This window comes from Carettochelys insculpta, chromosome 14 (genome assembly GCF_033958435.1).
Source record: "Carettochelys insculpta isolate YL-2023 chromosome 14, ASM3395843v1, whole genome shotgun sequence".
Classification (NCBI taxonomy): Eukaryota; Metazoa; Chordata; order Testudines; family Carettochelyidae; genus Carettochelys; species Carettochelys insculpta.
This window is the reverse complement of record NC_134150.1, coordinates 45,641,837-45,660,227: the sequence shown is the minus strand read 5'-3', so window position 1 is coordinate 45,660,227 and position 18,391 is coordinate 45,641,837. Positions and strand designations below refer to the sequence as shown.

Here is an 18,391-nt window from a genome sequence, read left to right as displayed (position 1 = left end):
AGAGGAACTGGTGGGGACCGGATCACGCACATGGCCAGGAGCGCGCAAGGGAGCGGCGCGCGCCGGCACATGCGCGGTCCGGCAGAAACTGCTTGGAAGATCCGATCTGCGGCGCCGGGCGAGCCCGACACCTATTGTGGAGCACCCACGGGGACACTCGAAGAAGAAGGTGATGTTACCCCCCCATACCTTGTAGCAGAGTTTAATACAGATAGAGACCTGACTTGAGTAGTCTGAGCAGAGACTGACATACCTTTGACCTATCGGCAACTGAAAGGAAAAGCCTCAGATTTTTGGAAGGACTCTATCCTGTCTCAGTAGAAGGCCAATGCTTTCCTAACACTGTGTGCATGCAGGGTGGCTTCTCTATTGGCCAGATGAAGTTTTGGATAAAATGTTGGGAGCTGAATGAGTTGATGAATGTGAAATGAGAAGTTATTTTGGGAGTCGTCTGAGCATGACCTTGCTGGGAAGAACACCATTAAATGGCAGATGAGCCATGCAAGTTGCTCTTTTCCATATCCTCTTGGCAGAAGTGACAATGAGGAACACCATCTTCATGGAAATGTGAGTTAGCCAAGAAGTGTCTATGGGTTCAAATAGCAGTCTAGTCAGTGCCTTTGGCACTAGTTTGATGTCTCATTATGGAGCAGGCATTTTGGGGCATAGACAGGTCAAAGTAAGTTTCTAAGCCAAAATAAATGAAATACACCACCAGGCTAATTACTCATAATTGCTCAACCCAGTCCTTATTTTGGGCAAAGTTCTTCAGGCTGAAGCTGATCTTTTTCCTGACTTGGATCTAACATTCCCTCTCATTCAAATTCTTTTCTTCTTAGGTCCTTCCACAGGTCCTCTTGTGATGGGGAGCAGTCTGTGAAGCCAGATGCAGACAATCATTGTTCGCTTCCCATCCCTTAAATATAATTTCCCCAGGGCAGGAACTCTTTGTTCAACCCTCCCTCTCACCTCCCCTGCCCCAGAAGAGTAAAAATTGAGATGGATTCAAGTACCAGGTGTCATGTCCACCTGTCTTTGTGGGACCAACAACAAACCAGGCTTACAGGAAATACCAATGCTATTCACAAATAATTGTCTTGAGCACTGGGCCATTAAGCAATACTAATGGCTTTCACTAAAAGGCCTAGAGATTAATAAGCAACTTCATATGTCTAACTTCATATGTAAGGAGTGTACACATTCAGGCATTACAAGCTCCTGAATGATAGATTACTTGCCTCATTTTGGATAAAGCATTTTCAAATGATGCATATTCCTATTAAAAACATCCGCATAAAATGGGGGCACAGTGACAAGTTTTTGAAGTGTTATATACCAGTACTAGAAGTCTAAATAATAAAATAGGAGGCAGTCAAGTTTACCTATTAAATGAGACTATGGACTTAACAGACAACAGAAACTTGATGGAATGAGGAAGAAAAAAATCAACGGAACTCCAGAATACTAGTGTACAAAATCTATCAGGTCAGAGCAGATGATGGTGGGGGAGCAGCATTATATGCACAGAAACAAATGAAGTAAAAATCTTAAATGAAACAAACTGCCACAGAATCCCTACAGACAGTAATTCCACACTCAGATAAGAATATAGCAACAGATATATTACTGTTCACCAAGCCAGGATGGCAATAATTACTGTAAAATGCTCGGGATGATGAGAGGCTATTAATTTTTTAAATAAATAAATGGGCGATTTCAACTATCCCCATATTGACTGGGTACGTGTCACCTCAGGATATGATGCAGAAATAAAATTTCTTGACACAAATGATTGCTTTTTGGAGCAGCTGGTACTGGAACCCACAGGAGAAGAGGCAACAATGGATTTAGTTCTAAATGGAGCACAGGATCTGGTCCAAGAAGTGAATACAGGTCAGCAATGGGCAACTTACACTAGTGCATGGTTTGCTTGAGTGGCCTTCCTTTCTCTCAGAGGGCTGCAAGACTGCTGTAACAAGGTGTCCTCCCAGGACAGGGTAGTTCTGCTAAGTGCACTTGCATACCTAGAATGTGCAGGATGTGTTGATTGAACCATAGCAGCACGTCAGCTGGCTGCAGAAGAAGCGCATGGCTCCCACAGTCAATATTGCATTCAATCATCATGCACCTCACTTCCTGTGCCCCTGCTTTACATGTCTGTCACTTTAGTGATACCAATGGGAAAAAATAACTGTGGACGGAAACCATCAAAATCTGGCAATCCTGCCTCATGGGCCACACATACAACCCCAATGCACTACATGTGGCCTTTGAACTGCAGGTTGCCTACCACTGAGTTACCTGGACCGCTTGGTAATAGGGACCATAATATAATTAAATTTAACATCCGTGTGACCAGCCCACATCAGCTCAATATTGTACTACTTAATTTCAAAAAGGGGAATGATACAAAAATGAGAAGGGTAGTTAAACAGAAATTAAGAGGCACAGAGCCAAAAGCAAAATCCCTGAAAGCTGCATGGAAACTTTTCAAAAATGTCGTAATAGAGCTGTGGTGTCCAACATGATAGCCACTAACCACATGTGGCTATCTGGCCAGTTGAGGGTGACTAGCTGGCTTGAACTATAAATATATTTTCAGGATAATGTGACTAGTTTGCTATAGTTGTAGCCACTACAGTGGCTACTGCTTCAGCAAAAAGGTTCAATTTAAATGTATACCTCAAATTAAAAAAACAAGAAAACCAAAGAAGTGGTACTGTAGCTAATGAACAAGGTAAAAGAAGCAGAGGCAAAAATGAATAATTTAGAAGGTGGAAGTTAAATCCTAGTGAGGAAAATAAGAGCATAAATTCTGGCAAATGAAATGTAAAAATATAATTAAGAAAAAATTTGAACAGCTAGTCAAAGACTCAAAAAAATATAGAGAGACAATGAACACATCAGAAGCAGGAAGCCTTTTGAGCAACCAGTGAGGCACTGAACAACTGAGATGCTAAAGGAGCACTCAAAGATAAGGCCACTGCAGAGGAACTAAATGAATTCTTAGGTTTGGGAATCGCTCTCACACCCTCAACTTGAAAACCAAAGCAAAGTCTTTATTTCTAGGTGACAAATCTGAGGAACTGTTCCAGATTGAAGAGGAATTAGAGGAGATTTTGGAACAACTTAAATAGCAATAAATCACCAGGACCAAGAGGTATTTACTCCAAGTGTTCTGAAGGAACTCAAATGTGAAATTGCAGAACTACTAAATGTAATCTGTAACTTATTTGAATCAGCTTTGGTAGTCAATGACTGGAAGGTAACAAACGCAATATGAATTTTTAAAATAGGGCTTCACAGGTGATCCTGCCAATTAAAGGCCAGTAAGACTGACTTCAGTACTTAGTAACCTGGTTGAGACTCTGTGGCACTTTCAGTGGTCAGTGCTCAGGCTATTCCAGACGCCTTGCCTTCTCATGCCTCCTAGAGATTAGCCAGGTGATCATGGAGCTAAAAACCCAGTCCTTTCCCCCACAACTGAAAAAACAAAACACAGTTTTAAATCACTGAGTATTGACTTTATTAGTCACTTCGTAATTTGTTTCAACTGAAAGACAATACACACACAGCAGAATTCTAATGCATCCCATGTAAATGTTTACATCTGTTATGTTCTTCACCCACCTCTAAGACTTAGCATTTAATTAATTTTTTCACATCTCAAAAATCTATAATAATTAGAACATCATCACGCTCCCCGCTCAGAATAAGTTCATTTATTTATTTATTTTTACAATGAAGAAAATGGGATGGGGTTCCATGTAAAATGTTACTTACATCTTCAAGAAAGAAAAAGGATTACAGGAATAAAGTGAGTTCACAGAGGGAAGCTTCCAATGACTTCTTCCCTCACAGCCCCCAAGCAGAAAATAAAACACATGGAAAGCACATCAGTAGGTCTAAAAAGCCATCCTTACTGCTCCAGAACCAGTCCTAGGTAAAGGAATGAAATTTGGATGTCCCAGCTGCTTTAGCATCTTCTGGGTTAAATATCATGGGCCCTGTGTAGGCAGCAGCTACTCACTACTCTTACTTGAAAGAGATGTTCACATCAATTCCATGTGCTGTTCTCCCCCAAGAAGCTGCACAAAATCAAATCTCAGAACTTTTACTTGCCTTCTCCCCATCTCCTCTGTTTTCAGTCTGATACAGCTCCTATTCCTTCTGCTGTTTCAAGGCCCAAAGACTAATACATTCAGCGGCTGGCGGGTGGGGGGAGAGGGGAGACATTCATTTTCTTCTCCCAGCCCCAAACCACCTATACAGAAAGTTTGGCTAGCTGTGTGCAAGTTGTGAAACTCTTCCTCACTCTGGTATGGAGGTAAGCCCATGCTGCTAGCAATAGAAAGGCTGAGACCTCCCAGGATGACAGAAATGCTTCATCTCTGCCTGAGGATTACCTCACAGACAAGGGATGGCCTCAGATGGAATGCCCTACAAGCATACAATCCACCCAGCCATTTGCATTCTCCTGAACTTAAGAGGAGACTTATCACAATTGCACCAAACTTTGCATTGAGTGAGCCACGCATATGAAAATGTCTCTTCTGTGGAATGAGACTGAAAAGGAGCCAAACACACAGGAGGAATTTATCCCTACCAGCTTTCCATCTGGAAGGCTACTGGCAAAACATGATGCTCCCAAAGGGATGAAGTAACAGCACCTGAAGCAATGAGGTATTCAGCTTCCGACCACAGCAATCAACAGGCCAGTGTAACTGGTGCTTCTGCAGCATTAGCTCTGTCTTCACTAATGCACCAATATCACTGCTCTTCCTATGCAAAAGCAACTATTGAAGTGTAGCAGTCTTCACAGTAATGAACAACTTTGTGGCAGGTGCAGCCTTCAGCTGGGAATGGGAGAGTTCACAGGAACTAAGGCACAAGCTTCCCATTAGCTCGATATCCAACATGCATCATCACCCTTAGTTGTAGCTGAAGTGAATGGGGAAGTAACATTCAGCACTTCCAACAGTCAACTCTTAACACAGCTGTTAAGAAATATGGGGCTATCTAGATCATCAATTTCTTCTCAAGGGAGACACTGAGTAGAGCTCAGTCTTTCTAGGAAGCTTTGTAGTATGGCAGATAGCAATGCCAGTAGAATGCTAGAGCTTCTCTTCTACTCTAATCCAAAGGCTTTAGCTGATCCCCTCTAAATGCCGGAAGTCAAAGAGATGGCCTCCATGAGTCGGAGAGAAACCAGTGCTGCTGCAGGAACCTATCCATCAATCACACACTAAGCCTGGTGCCGATCTGACAGTATCATTTAATATCACTGAAAAGAGACATCGGAACAGAAATCTTTAACTGCATTTTAAAGGCAAAGTCAGAGCAACTGTCTACTTTACCTAAATGCCCAGCATCAAGCACTTGCATGCAGCCTCCCAGAGCCCAGGGCTACAAGCTGCTTTGACCACCCACCATCAATTGGCAACCAGCAGATCCTGCACCCAAATCAGTTATGCTGACAGATGGAAGCATTTCCAATGAAGGCTAGTGCCTGGCACCAGCCCTTTGTGACCACGTGCACAGGTCTAGACTGGATACGAGACCAGTCAATGGGTCATCATATAAAAGGCTCTAAAGGAGAAGTACAGCAGATTTGCTTCCAGTTTCCTTTGAGAAAGCATCAGCATTGGAGATGATGCTACTTAACAGGTCTATGTGCTCAAAAAATGAAAACCCAAGTCTGCCTCTGGCCTTTTCCCAACCCTGGAGAGTGCTTAACTCCATACATAGCTGTCCTCTTTCATGATGGGCCTGGGCTTCCATTTGCACCTCTCCAAAGGGGCTCATGAGCCACTACCTGGCTGACAGTGAACCCTAAAAATGCACAGTGCACCATACACAGCTCTTTTCTGGAAACCACTGACATAGCACAGAAGAGCATCAGGCCTCCAATCTTTGCACCATATGTTCAAGAATACCAGCCTCCACACAAAGAACATCTTGCTTAGTCACTTTCACTTTGGGAATAAACGTGGGTGCCACATCAGATTGACATGGGCTTCAATGAAAGGGGAGCAAGGAGCAACAGGGTTTCATTGCACCACCATTAAGTACAAAGTGGGAAAGTACTCTTTCAACTGCATGGTCTTTATTTCAGTGCCAATGTTACAGATACAACATAAACATCCCAGTCAGAAGAATGAACTTGGCTGGAATCCAGAGGTCTCTGACAGACTTAGGAAATGAAAGCGGTAACAGGGAAAAGTGACTATGCAGTGTAGTCTATGTCAAGCCTCCCAAAAGGCAACGGGGCCTTTTATCAAAAAAAAAAAAAAAAAAAAAAAAAAAAATGACCAACTGAGCAGAACAGCCAAGGGACTGAAGGCAATTAGAGTTTTGAAATTTTGGGCATGGGATGGGTTGGATCTCTAAGTCTCTGATTCAGCGTGATGCTTCTGGGGAGATGGCTACAGAAGAGCCATTGTGAGGCTGCACAACTGCAACTAATGATGGAAAGTGAAGGGAACAGAGACATTGCAGCTTACTATTTGTATACCATACCAAATCAACTGGATCAGATCTCATCCCTTTTCCTGCACTCTGTCCCTGACCTACTGTGGCTATTTATACAGCTAAGGTGTTTGTGTGTGTACAACAATGCACAGAACAGGTCAGCAGCAGCCTACAGCCTCTTCACACATTGGGAAAACCAAAAAAAGCAGGGCTTCCTAATGGTCTCCAAATAAACTTCCCCCAAACCCCACATGAAAGTGCCTGAAGATGGTTACCAAGATAATAGTGATGCAAAAATCCACCCCACAGAAAGAAGGCAGCAGAAAGAAAGGACAGCTGTTCACTTGCTACACAGTGGGAGAGAGAGGAAAAAAAGTGTTTCCTTGCAAGCAATTCTGGTTCTCTCTTCCAAAGGTGCTGTTTCTTGGGAGGAGGGGAATGTCATGTCCAGCTGTGAATGCATGGAGGAGTGCAGAGCAGCCTCCACAAGCAGCATCAGTGGAGGGAGGAAATTAGTTTTAAGAGATATGCTTCAAAATCAGCATCACTTCAGGGAAATTCCTCCTCATCAGCAGGCCTCACTGTTCCCCCAGTCCATGGTGCAGTGTGGGGGACAGCCAGGGATCACAACCTTCCCAGAGTTTCTTTGATTAGGTGGGGTGAGTAAGAATGTTGCCACGGCCTCACTGCCAGGACTGAGGAGGGAAGTTATTGACTTCTGCTAGATCCTGCATTGCTGAACCTTTGTGATTATAGGTCAACTTGATCCGCATACGGAGCTGTTGCTATCAGAGGAAATAAAAAAAAAAAAAAACAAAGTCAGGAACTTCAGCAAACCCCAGACTCTCAATCCATCCCACAACATCTCTCCCTCTGTAGGCCCTGAGTGATCATCTCTGGAGGAGATAGGGATACAGCACTAGCTCTATGCCATGCCATGGGCATACTTTATCACATGGGCTGCTAGGATGAGGTGTGACCCTCCAAAGATACTGGCAGTTAATCTGGTAAATGTTGCTCAGCTAGTGCAAATGCTGATCTAAAACAGGCAAGAGCTTTCTAATCCTCCTTACAACCCCTCCCACCATCTTAGTTAAATGTGCTCCTATACCATTATAATTCACTGATGAAGATACTGAACAGAACCAAATCTCAGAACTGATCCCTGTGAGACCCCATTCATTCTGTCCTCCCAGATTCTCAGTGAATCACTGATAATGACAGTCTGGGAACGGTTACCCAATCAGTCACGCACCCCCCTTATAATAGCTCCATGTTGGTTATTCCCCCTAGTTTATGAAAAGATCATGAAAGACTACCAAATACCTTACTGAAGTGTAGATGTACCATGTCTACCACTTCTCTTATCCATAAGGCTTAACAAATTCTTGACAAATATATGCTGATTACTTATCACGTTACCATCCTCTAAGTATCTGCAAACTGATTGCCTAATTATTCACTCCAATAGCTTTTGGGTACTGAAGTTAAGCTAACTGACTTGCAGTTCCCCTGTTTGTCTTTTCCCCCTTTTATAAACAGGCACAGTATTTGCCATTTTCCAATCCTCTGGACTCTCTGCCATCTTTCATGACTCTTCAGAGATAACTGCTAATGACTCAGAAACCTCCTGAGTCAGCTCCTTCAATATTGTGAGATGTTTTAATCAGGTGCAGGTGACTTAGATATAATTGGAGATGCACGTCTCCTAGAACTGGAAGGGACTCTGGGAGGTCATCTAGTCCAGTCCCCTGCCCCCTTAGCAAGACCAAGCACCATCCCTGACATTTATTTGCCCCAATTCCTGAATGGCCTCCTCAAGGACTGAACTCACAACCCTTGGTTTAGCACGCCAATGCTCAAACCACTGAGCTAACATTCCCCGCCTCCCCCCTGCCCACCAGTAAATTTTTAACTGGTTTCTTCTCTATTTTAGACTCAGTTCCTACCACATTTTCACTGCATTCACTATGTCAGGCCATAAAATTGTAGGCTATTAGAACTGGGAGGGAATTTGAAAGGTCATTAAGTCTAGTCCCCTGCCCTCACAGTGGGACAAAGTACCATATAGACCAGTGTTTCCCAAACTTAAAACATTCGTGTACACCTTGCAGGACTTTGGCCTTGTGGGCATACTCCCCTCTCCCAGTACTGTCTCAGCACAGTGTTTCTCAATGGATGGTACATATACCCTGGGGGTACACAAGAGAAGTGGGGGGCATACACATGCTGGAGCTGCATCCAGATCTTTGAGCAATAAAATGCTCGGAGCCACAAGAAAGCTGCATGCTGCACTGCACACGTCCCTCCTTAGCACTTGGAGGGAGAAGTGTGTGGGGGTGGCGATGGTGGCAGTGGTTTATGTGGGGGGTGGGGGGGGGCTGGGTTAAATCAGGGAGTGATAGGTGGGAGAGGGTTAAAGTAGGGGTGGGGTGAGGAGGGCGGGGGCTGCCTGGCTCTGGAGGAAGGGAGGGGGGATTGGGTTAAAAGTAGGGAGTTGGGGGTACCTGGCTCTGGAACATTATGCTTGTTATCTGAAGTAAGGGATAAGATTGTTATTTGCACAATTTTAGTTCAGTATTTATGATTACAACTGAAAAGGTTTAAAATGGACCAATTCCTTGTGAAAACAAAGAATAAAACTGCAGATTTGGAAGAAGGTAATACACAGGAAACCATATCAGAAACACAGATTTAACTGTGGCCCTCAGCAGTTTGAGACCTAGGTTTGAACATCTGATTTCATCCAAACCAGCTCAAATTTTGCATTAATTACAATTTTTCTTGCAATTTAATTGGTCAATGTTTATTGATGGTTGCATAAAAATATATACATACATATGAATAAAATGGACTTATTTTATGCTCATCTAACATGTTTTATCCATTCTCTAGACAATCATAAGTAAAATCACAAGTTTATTGCCAATAGGCAATTTCTTCCAACCAACTAGTTACAATTAAGTTGTTTAAACAAGTGTTGCCATTTATTGCAAATGTTTGACCACCCTAATGGGTAGGAAACTTTTCGTAATGTCCAACCTAAACCTCCCTTGCTTGCAGTTAAGCCCACTGCTTCTTTTCCTATCCTCAGAAGCTAAGGAGAATAATTTTTCTCACTTCTTTTTTTAACACTCTTTTAGGTACTTGAAAACCGCTATCATGTCCTCTCTTTGCCTTTTCTTAACTAAGCCCAGATCTTTCAGTCTTTCCTCATAGCTCATGTTCTCTAGACCTTTAATCATTCTTGTGCTCTTCTCTGGACCTTCTCCAATTTATCCACATCCCTCTTGAAATGTGGTGCCTAAAATTGGACAAAATACTCCAGTTGAGGCCTAATCAGTGCAGTGTACAGCAGAAGAATGACTTCTTGGGTCTTGCTAACAACATTTCTGTTGATGCATCCCAGAATCATGTTTGCTTTTATGCAACTGCGTCACACTGTTGACTCATATTTAGCTTGACCCCTAGATCCCTTTCTGCAGTACTCCTTGCTAGACACCTTATAGACTAACAGATATATTGGAGCATAAGCTTTTGTGGGCAAAGACCCACTTCACCAGACGAACACAGCTACCCCCTAATATTTGCTAGACAGTCACTCCCATTCTGTTTGTGTGAAGCAGATTATTCCTTCATAAGTGGAGTACTTTGCATCTGTCCTTATTAAACATCATCCAAATGCTACTAAACTTTTGGGAGAAAACAAACAAAAAAGTCTTTTTACAGTGACACATGCTGGCACCCCAATATTTACCACTGTCATGTAATTAAATGTTTTGTACAAGGTATGTCTTGTGAGGTATTCTAAAGTCTTGATCAGCTAGATATTAGTATCTCATTGGATTCTATGTGCTATCATTATGTAAAATTATGAAGTTTGGTTATGTGTGTTACTGAAATACACAAGCTTCAAGAACACCCACAAGCAGGTACGTTCAGGTACTGCAGTAAGAAGGCCAAATAATGTTAATGGCTTATTGAGGAAATGCATACAAACACAAGAGATTGATGGATTTCCATTCAATATGGCTAAATGCAGTGCTTTGCACGGTGACAAGTCTTTATAACGTGCCACAACACTTCTTGTTTTTATCAGAGAGGTAGCCGTGTTAAGTCAGTATCTTCGAGAACAACAAGAAGTCACCTTATAGACTAACAGATTTTATAAAGCATAGTCTAGCAAGGAGTACTCCAGAAAGGAATCTATGGTTCAAGCTAAATACGAGTCAACAACACTGTTGCAAAAAAAAGCAAAAAGCATAGTATAAACATAAATATTTGTTAGTATATAAGGTGCCAGAGGACTTCTTGTTGTTATTTTTGAAGATACAGACTAACACGGCTACCTCTCTGACACAAATACAAGGGTTACCCCAGGAATTGTACACAACAGAAACTCTCAGGGACAGTACTGCACAATGGGAACTGTTTGACACAGGTCACACCCAGTGAGTACGAAGATATAAATGGGGGCCTTGATATTAGTAGGGACCTCACTCTCCCCACAATAATATGCCTGAGGAACAAAGAACTGAATTGTGGGAAGGATGGGCCCCGGTTAGAGGAATTTCTAGCCTATGCATGAAAACTTGGAAAAACCAAGCTGAAAAGCCATGGCAGCTTCTGCCTTAAGACTACCGGCCTGTATCACTCTGGATGAGAAATTTGCTAATTCATAGCCTATTTAGCGTGTTAGGCTCTCTTTGTGATTTTGTTTTTTGTTAGGTAATCTGCTCTGGTCTGTTTGCTATCACTTATAATTGCTTCAGATCTATCTTTAGGAATTAAGAGGTTTTGTTTTGTATAAAACCAGTGTGCGAAAATTATAATTTGGGGGCAGAAAGCTGTGAATATTCCTCTCCACACTGACAGAAGGGATCACAACATTCTTCCTAAATTTCACAGAGTTTACACTGTACACTTCTCTGTGCAGCACAAGATGCTATAATTTAAGTCTACCATTCAAACAGGCACATGGCACTTGAATGACAGGGCAGTTCCTTAGCTGACGCTTCCTATGAACAGCTGATCTCAGCATCTCTATGAAGCTGCAGCTGGGTGTGTGCACTTGTCGGTATGTTTGCTAGAAGGAATGTGAGAGCCTGTCATAGGAGGACAGTGTAAAGGAAGCCAAGGCTGGTGGAATCAGGGGGTCTCAATGGTGATTCCAAGTGGCACCAGTAGGGGAACCCATCACAAGCACTTCTGCCCTTTCCACATTTTCTTTGATTGCCCTCAGCCGCACTGAGTACCCTGTCCTTGGTCTCCCTCTTGCTTCTAAGGTAGTGGTACAATGTTTTCTTGTTATCCTTTATATCTCTATTTTGAGCTTATGTTGTGCCTTTGCCTCTCTAGTTTTGTCCCAACATATTTATGTTGCTTGTTAATATTCATCCTTTGTAATTTGATCTAGTTTTCACTTTTTGTGGGAACTCCTGGTTAAGCCAATGTGGTCTCTAGCCATACTACCTAATTTTCTTTATGCAATGAGATAGTTTGTTCTTCTGCCCTTAATACTGTCTTTTTGAAAAAAGTACCAACTCAAACTATTTTTCCACTTTAAAACTTGCTTCTCAAGGGATTTTACCTAGCAACTTCCTGAGTTTGCAAAATCTGCTTTCTTGCAATTCATTTTATTGTGCTGTTTTCCATACCAGTGTTCGGCAGAATCACAAACTCTATCATGTCATGATCACTTTCATCTAACTGCCTTCTCTTTCAAATCCAGAACAGCCCCTTCCTTAGCAGGTTTTTCCACCCTCTGAAATATGAAATGATCTCCAGTACTTTCCAAGAACTTATTGGATAATCTGTGCCCTCCTGTGTCATTTTCCCAACAGACACCTGTATAGTTGCAGCCTTCCATTACCACCAACTGCTGTGTTTTGGGCACTTTTGTTAGTTTAAAAAAAAAATCTCCTCAACCTCCTCTTCCTGGTTGTGTGTTGTGTAGTAAACCCCAGCGTGACCTCGCCCTTGTTTTTCACACCTTTTATTCTTACCCAGAGACTCTCAACAAGACTGGTTCCTATGTCCATCTCAACCTCAGTCCAAGCATCCCTAAAATGACTATTGGGGTCTTTCAGAAAGGGACTCTAAAGCTACCACCAGGAGTCACATGCTCTGATTCTATATCAGATAGGCTCCCTTTTGTTCCAAAGAATTAGCTTGCAACCTAAGCATTATTGTGAATGATCAGATTAGCATAATTTACAAGTAAAAGGATACTACTATTAAACAGAAGCTTTGCAAATGGCACCTGGGATTTGAAAAGTCTTTCCAGCTTGTGCATCAACTCTTGAATAGTAATACTTGACAATATGATTGAGGACAAGCATTAACTAACTCTTACAAAACTGGGAGGAAGGCAAGCATTGACGGTATTCTACAAAGAGAAAATACTGATCTTGATCTTTTTATTGCTTTAGGATAGATGTGGGTGGCTTAAACATTTTTGAAGAATGTATCTTTTCTATATCACATTAGTAATTCAGGTCTTTTCTACCCTGGAAGCCTCCATGACTGTAAAACTGAGGGAATTAGGACAAAAATCACAGCAATAGAGAGGAAGGGATTTTTAGTCAAAATATTTATGAAGAATGACATTTGTAACACACGTTGAGCCCCATGAGCTATGAACACTCAAGAGAAATCATGACTTTGCTCAAGGTAAGGCTCACGTAAATTTTCAAGTTTTATCTAAGACACAAGGAAATGTTCCAGCAGTTGACATTCCTGAGATAAAAAGGCACCGCCCTTCCGAAAATGAAAAGTCCTGTGGCACCTCATAAACTAACAGATTTTTGGAAGCATCAGCTTTCCTGGGCAAAGACAAAGTGGGTCTCGAAAGCTGATGCTCCCAAAAATCCGTTAGTCTATGAGGTGCCACAGGACTTCTCATTGTTTTTGCAGATACAGACTAACATGGCTGCCCCTCTGATACTTGCCATCATCCTTCCAGGTTCCCTTTACGCATGAAAGCCAGTGGACAAAAGCCACCTTCATAAAGATTCTACATTCAGAACTCCTTTAACATTCTGCAAGCAATGCCTGAAACAGGAGAGACTCCAGCCTTTTTGTCAAAGGCTAAAATAGTTGCATACGGCCAACAGGAGCATAGGGGATTAACGTCAACAGACAGCGCAAAGCTGACTGGAAGAATCACAAAGGGAGATCACTACATTGGGAAAAACAGCACATAAATAGAGTCCTGCATGGATACAACATTTATATCTGCATCCACAAAAATGATCTGTGGATATCCACGTCCATGGCCATAAAGCAGATGCCTGCAGATTTACAGGGCTCTACAGATGACATTTCATTTTCATAAATGCAAAGTAATGCACACTGGAACACAATCCCAACTGTATGTACACAATTACAGTGTCTAAATCAGCTGCTACCTTTAAAGAATGATCTTGGACTAGTTGAGGATGACACTGAAAATATCCAGTCAGCATGCAGGAGCAGTTAGAGAAGCTACCGGAATGTTCGGAACCATTGGGAAAGGGGTAGATAAGAGAGAAAATCTCAATGTCACTACATAAATCCATGGCATACCCACACCTTGACTGCTGTGTGAAGGGTGTGGTCTCAAAATTATTATTAGAATTGGAAAAAGTGCAGACAAGGGAAAAAATCATAGAAGAGTAGGACTGGAAGGGACCTCGAGAGGCCATCGAGTCCAGCCCCCTGCCCCCACAGCAGGACCAAGCACTTTCTAGACCATCCCTGAAAGCCGTTTATCTAACCTCTTCTTAAATATCTCCAGTGATGGAGATTCTACCACCTCCCTTGGCAATTCGTTCCAGTGTTTGATCACCCTGACCGTTAGGAACTTTTTCCTAATGTCCAACCTGAACCTCCCCTGCTGCAATTTAAGTCCATTGCCAATGATGACCTACCTTTTGAAAATGCTGTTCTTTGAGCTGTGCTGCTCATGTCCATTCCATTTAGGTGTGTACACGTCACGTGCATGATTGTCAGAAGGTTCTTCCTTAGGGATACCCACTGGGCCAGCTCCCTGGAGTGGCACATCCATGGTGGTGCCTGTATACCCTATTAGAATTAGGGAGGTCCTGTGTTGCCGTCCCCTGAGAACCTTGTGGATTAGAGGGAAGGGTCTGTCACATTATACAGAACATACCTGCAGTGTTGGTACCTGTCAGGACTGACATGCACGTGCCATGCATGCAGGCTTGGAACACCTGGTCCACCAGACAGGATGCCTTGAATGCCTTGACACTGATATGCAGCAATAATTCCCCTTGACACCATGTACCTTGTGTACTCATCATGGCAAAGTGCACACCCCACCTCAGGGCTGAAGCATCCATGACTAACTTTATAGAGTCCTGTGGATTGACACACAGCATCCCACTCCACATAACCTGCTCCTGTAGCCACCAGCTCAGGGAGTTCATACTGTGGAGAGGGACCATGACAACTATGTCCAGTGGGTGATGGGCAGACTTGTACACCTTAGTCAGCCATGCCTGTAGTGGGCATAGCCTCAACCTGGTGCGACGCACTATGTATGTGAACGCAGCCACGTGACCCAGGAGTCTCATGCTGTTCCTGGCTGATGTGATGGAGAACAGGCACAGGCATTTGATCATCTCCCTTATAGCCTGTAATCTGGGTGTGGGAAGGGACACTCCGGCCTGACTCACATTCAGACTTCCCCTATTATGAACTCTAATCTGTGTGTAGAGCTCAGGGTAGGTTCAGCCTCATTTAGCATGAGACTTAGGTGAAGGAATAGTATGTGGGTGAGGGCTACATGTTCCTTAACCTGTTCCCTTGATCTGGCCTTGATAAGGCAGTTGTCCAGGTACAGAAGCACTGGGACGATGACTGCCAAGCATTTTGGAAACATCCAAGGAGCTGTCAAGAACCCAGAGGGGAGTACTGCAAATTGCTAATGAAAAAGGCTGACCATAAACTTGAGCAACTGCCTGTGGGCTGGAATAACTGAGATGTGGAAGTATGCATCCTTTAAGTGGAGGGCAGCATATTAGCCCCCAGAGTCAAGGGAAGGGATGGATGCTAGGGTTACCATTCAGAATCCTGTCTTTTTCATAAAAACATTGAGGCCCCAGTGGTCTAAAGTGGGCCACAATCTGCCCTTGGTGATTAGGAAATACCAGGAATAGTGGCTCTTGCCCCTGAATACCAGGAGGAATCTTTTCTATTGCCCCTCAGGCAACAGGCAACTGCACCTCCTGTAGGAGAAGTTGCTTGTGAGAGGGCTCCCTGAAGAACAAGGGGACTTGGAGGGTGGGAGGTCATAGAATGGGACAGTTTCCCATTTCCACTCTACCTAGAACCCAGCAATCTGATGCAAATTTGGGCTCAGGCATATTAGAAACAGGACAAATGGTTCACGCAGGGAAGTCAATCCAGGGAGCAGACTGGAATTCTGTACTTTGGCACATCTTCAAACCCCTGATCTGGCACCCTGGTTCTTACTGAGGGGACCATTCCTTGGCCTGAGCAGGAGGATCTACAGCGCCTCCCTTCGCCGAATTATTGATCATACCACTTCTCCTATGGCAGTCCTGGTGCAGACCTGCTGGTAGGGCTCCATTGTGTGGCTGGGGTATGAATATCTGAGGAGTTGCAGGTTGCCTATGCAGTCTAGAGTCTGTTTGTTCACCAAAAAGGCCAGTCCCATTGAAAGGGAGGTCCTGAATGGTGTTCTGGACCTCTGGTGGAAGGCCCGTCACCTACAACCAGTGCTTTTTTATTGCAGTGGCCATTCTTTCCTCTTCTCTGCAATGGCAATGAATTCTTACCAAGAAGCCAAAGGGTAGAGCCCTGAGTAGATACAAAATTTGTATCTGTATGCATACCCATCTCTGAGGATGTGGATACCCATGGAAATAAAGGCAGTATCTGCAAATCTGCAGGGTTCTAGATATAAAATTTGTATTTGCAGCCACATCCACAAAAGTGAGCTGTGAATATTCATATTTACTTCAACAAATAAAAAAAACAGATATCCATGGATTTGCTCTACTAAAGGTAGCAACTCTTCTAACTTGTCCAGGGACAACCATAAGTTCTAGGAGTAACAACTCATCATGGCCTGTTGATCGGAATTGTGGAGCAAGAGAGACCCCGAGCTGCATAGATCTTGCAGCCAAAAAGGTCTAGCTTTTTTGGCTCCCTGGTCTTTGGCTAGAGGCCAGGCTGTCCCCACCTCTCTCTATGGTTGGTCACCTCTCAGGGTCCCCTGCGGGGGGTGGGTAAAGAGATGTTTGTGGCACAAATTATCTACATTCTACCCCTTTTGTTGAAGATAGGATGGAGGCTGAGGTTTGCCAGAGCACCTTCGTCGTTTTAATTGGCCACTGTGTGAACTAGGGGCCACCATGGAAGGGCCCTCAGAGGTGGGGATGTTGACAATACCATTGAATTCCTTCATAATCTCCTCAGCCAGAACATTCAACTTCTTTTGGACCCTTTGTAAGAGGTCCTTATGGGCCCTGGCATCTATGGCTTGGAGGGGGATAACTGCCAGGCACTGCCTCGTCTGGCAAGGACGACGACTCTTTTCTGGAGGGGAGAGGGAAAGACAAGGTCTTTTTGTCCTTCTAATTCCCCAGCAATCAATTATACAATTTCTGGGTGGTGGATGGGTTGCCATGGTTTCACCCTCAAGTGAGGGACAAAGACTGGCAAGTTTGTGGCTGTGCCTAAACTCGGGTCCAGAGCCATGGCAAGTGATGTGGCTTGAAAAAGTGTCATGGGGAGCCAAATACATTGAGGTGGCCCCTATATGGTGCCCCTGGGTCTGGTGGTTTGCTCATGAGGTCTAAAAGGGCCACTGCATAGGCCCCATGGTGTGTAGGAAGGTTGGGGTACGGAAATGTGGTGCTGCGACCTTGAGCAATGCCCTGTAACCCTGGATGTGAGAGACTGCCTCCACCTCTGAACAAGTACTCCGAAGCAGACCAGGGCAGTGCTGGGGAGCAGTGCTGTGGGGGGCACTGACCTTATAGTAAGCTTCTGCCAAAGCTGGTCTCTGGCTGATACCAGCTTTAGTGCCACTGAATGTGCATGGGTCAGTGCTCGACCTCTCTCTCAAGGGGCTATGGGCACTGCCCCTACAGCCAGTGCTGCACCTGTTGCATGGTTCATGCATCTGAGTGCTGTACTGCAGCCTTCATGACAGGGCCAGGGAACTGAGTCAACTCCATCAGATCCCTGGAAGCCTCAAAAGGTAGCATGGACAGCAAATCCAGATCCTCTGCCACCACATCCTCAGCTCCAGCAAGTCCACCAGTACTGGATTCAAAGGCTGCCTGGGGCAGCCTGAGTCAATGTGAGTGCCACAGGAGTGACAGGGTCCGAGTGTCCCAACTGGTGGTGCGTCCCATCAGTGTGCCAAGATAGAGAGCAGCCCCTCTCTGACCTCTTCGAGTGTGGCACTAGAGACTGGGATGGTGCTGCACTTTACCCATGGGTCTTAGTTCCAGGGAAGCAGCTGCTCCCTAGCATCATCCCTCTGTGGTACTGCAAGGTACCAATGACTCCCACTGAAGGCAAAGGGCTGCATCCAAGAAAAGGAGCATTAAACAAGTCTCTCTCCTTCTTAGTACAAGGTTTAAAGTCCCTATAGATCTTGCACTTTTCAGACTGGTGGCCCTCTCCCAAGCACTGTAAGCAGGAGTCATGACAGTCACCACTTGGCATAGGCTTGAGCACTTATCACAAGGCTTACAGCTCTGGGACAAAGGCACGCCTCAGTCTGGGGAATGGAAAAGTAGGAAAGGTCTCTACAGTACTAACTATGGTAATTAAACACACTGTAGCTGAATACCACTAGGAAAAATGCTTGCAGAATGCAAGGATCAAGATGCTCCAGCAACCATCACAGACAGTGAGAAGGAACTGAGGAGGTAGAGGT

General features: G+C 44.0%; 1 protein-coding gene across 2 annotated transcripts in view; it reads right to left on the bottom strand.

Moving 5' to 3' along the window:
* Positions 1–3,502: 3,502 nt before the first annotated feature.
* AP1G1 (adaptor related protein complex 1 subunit gamma 1) overlaps positions 3,503–18,391 on the bottom strand; it is a 126,601-nt gene continuing 111,712 nt past the window's right edge. For both annotated transcript variants that reach the window (XM_075009218.1, XM_075009217.1), the window contains exon 23: positions 3,503–7,256. In XM_075009218.1, the coding sequence (XP_074865319.1) occupies positions 7,155–7,256 (102 nt within the window). In that variant the 3' untranslated portion in view covers positions 3,503–7,154. The remainder of the gene's footprint in view (positions 7,257–18,391) is intronic.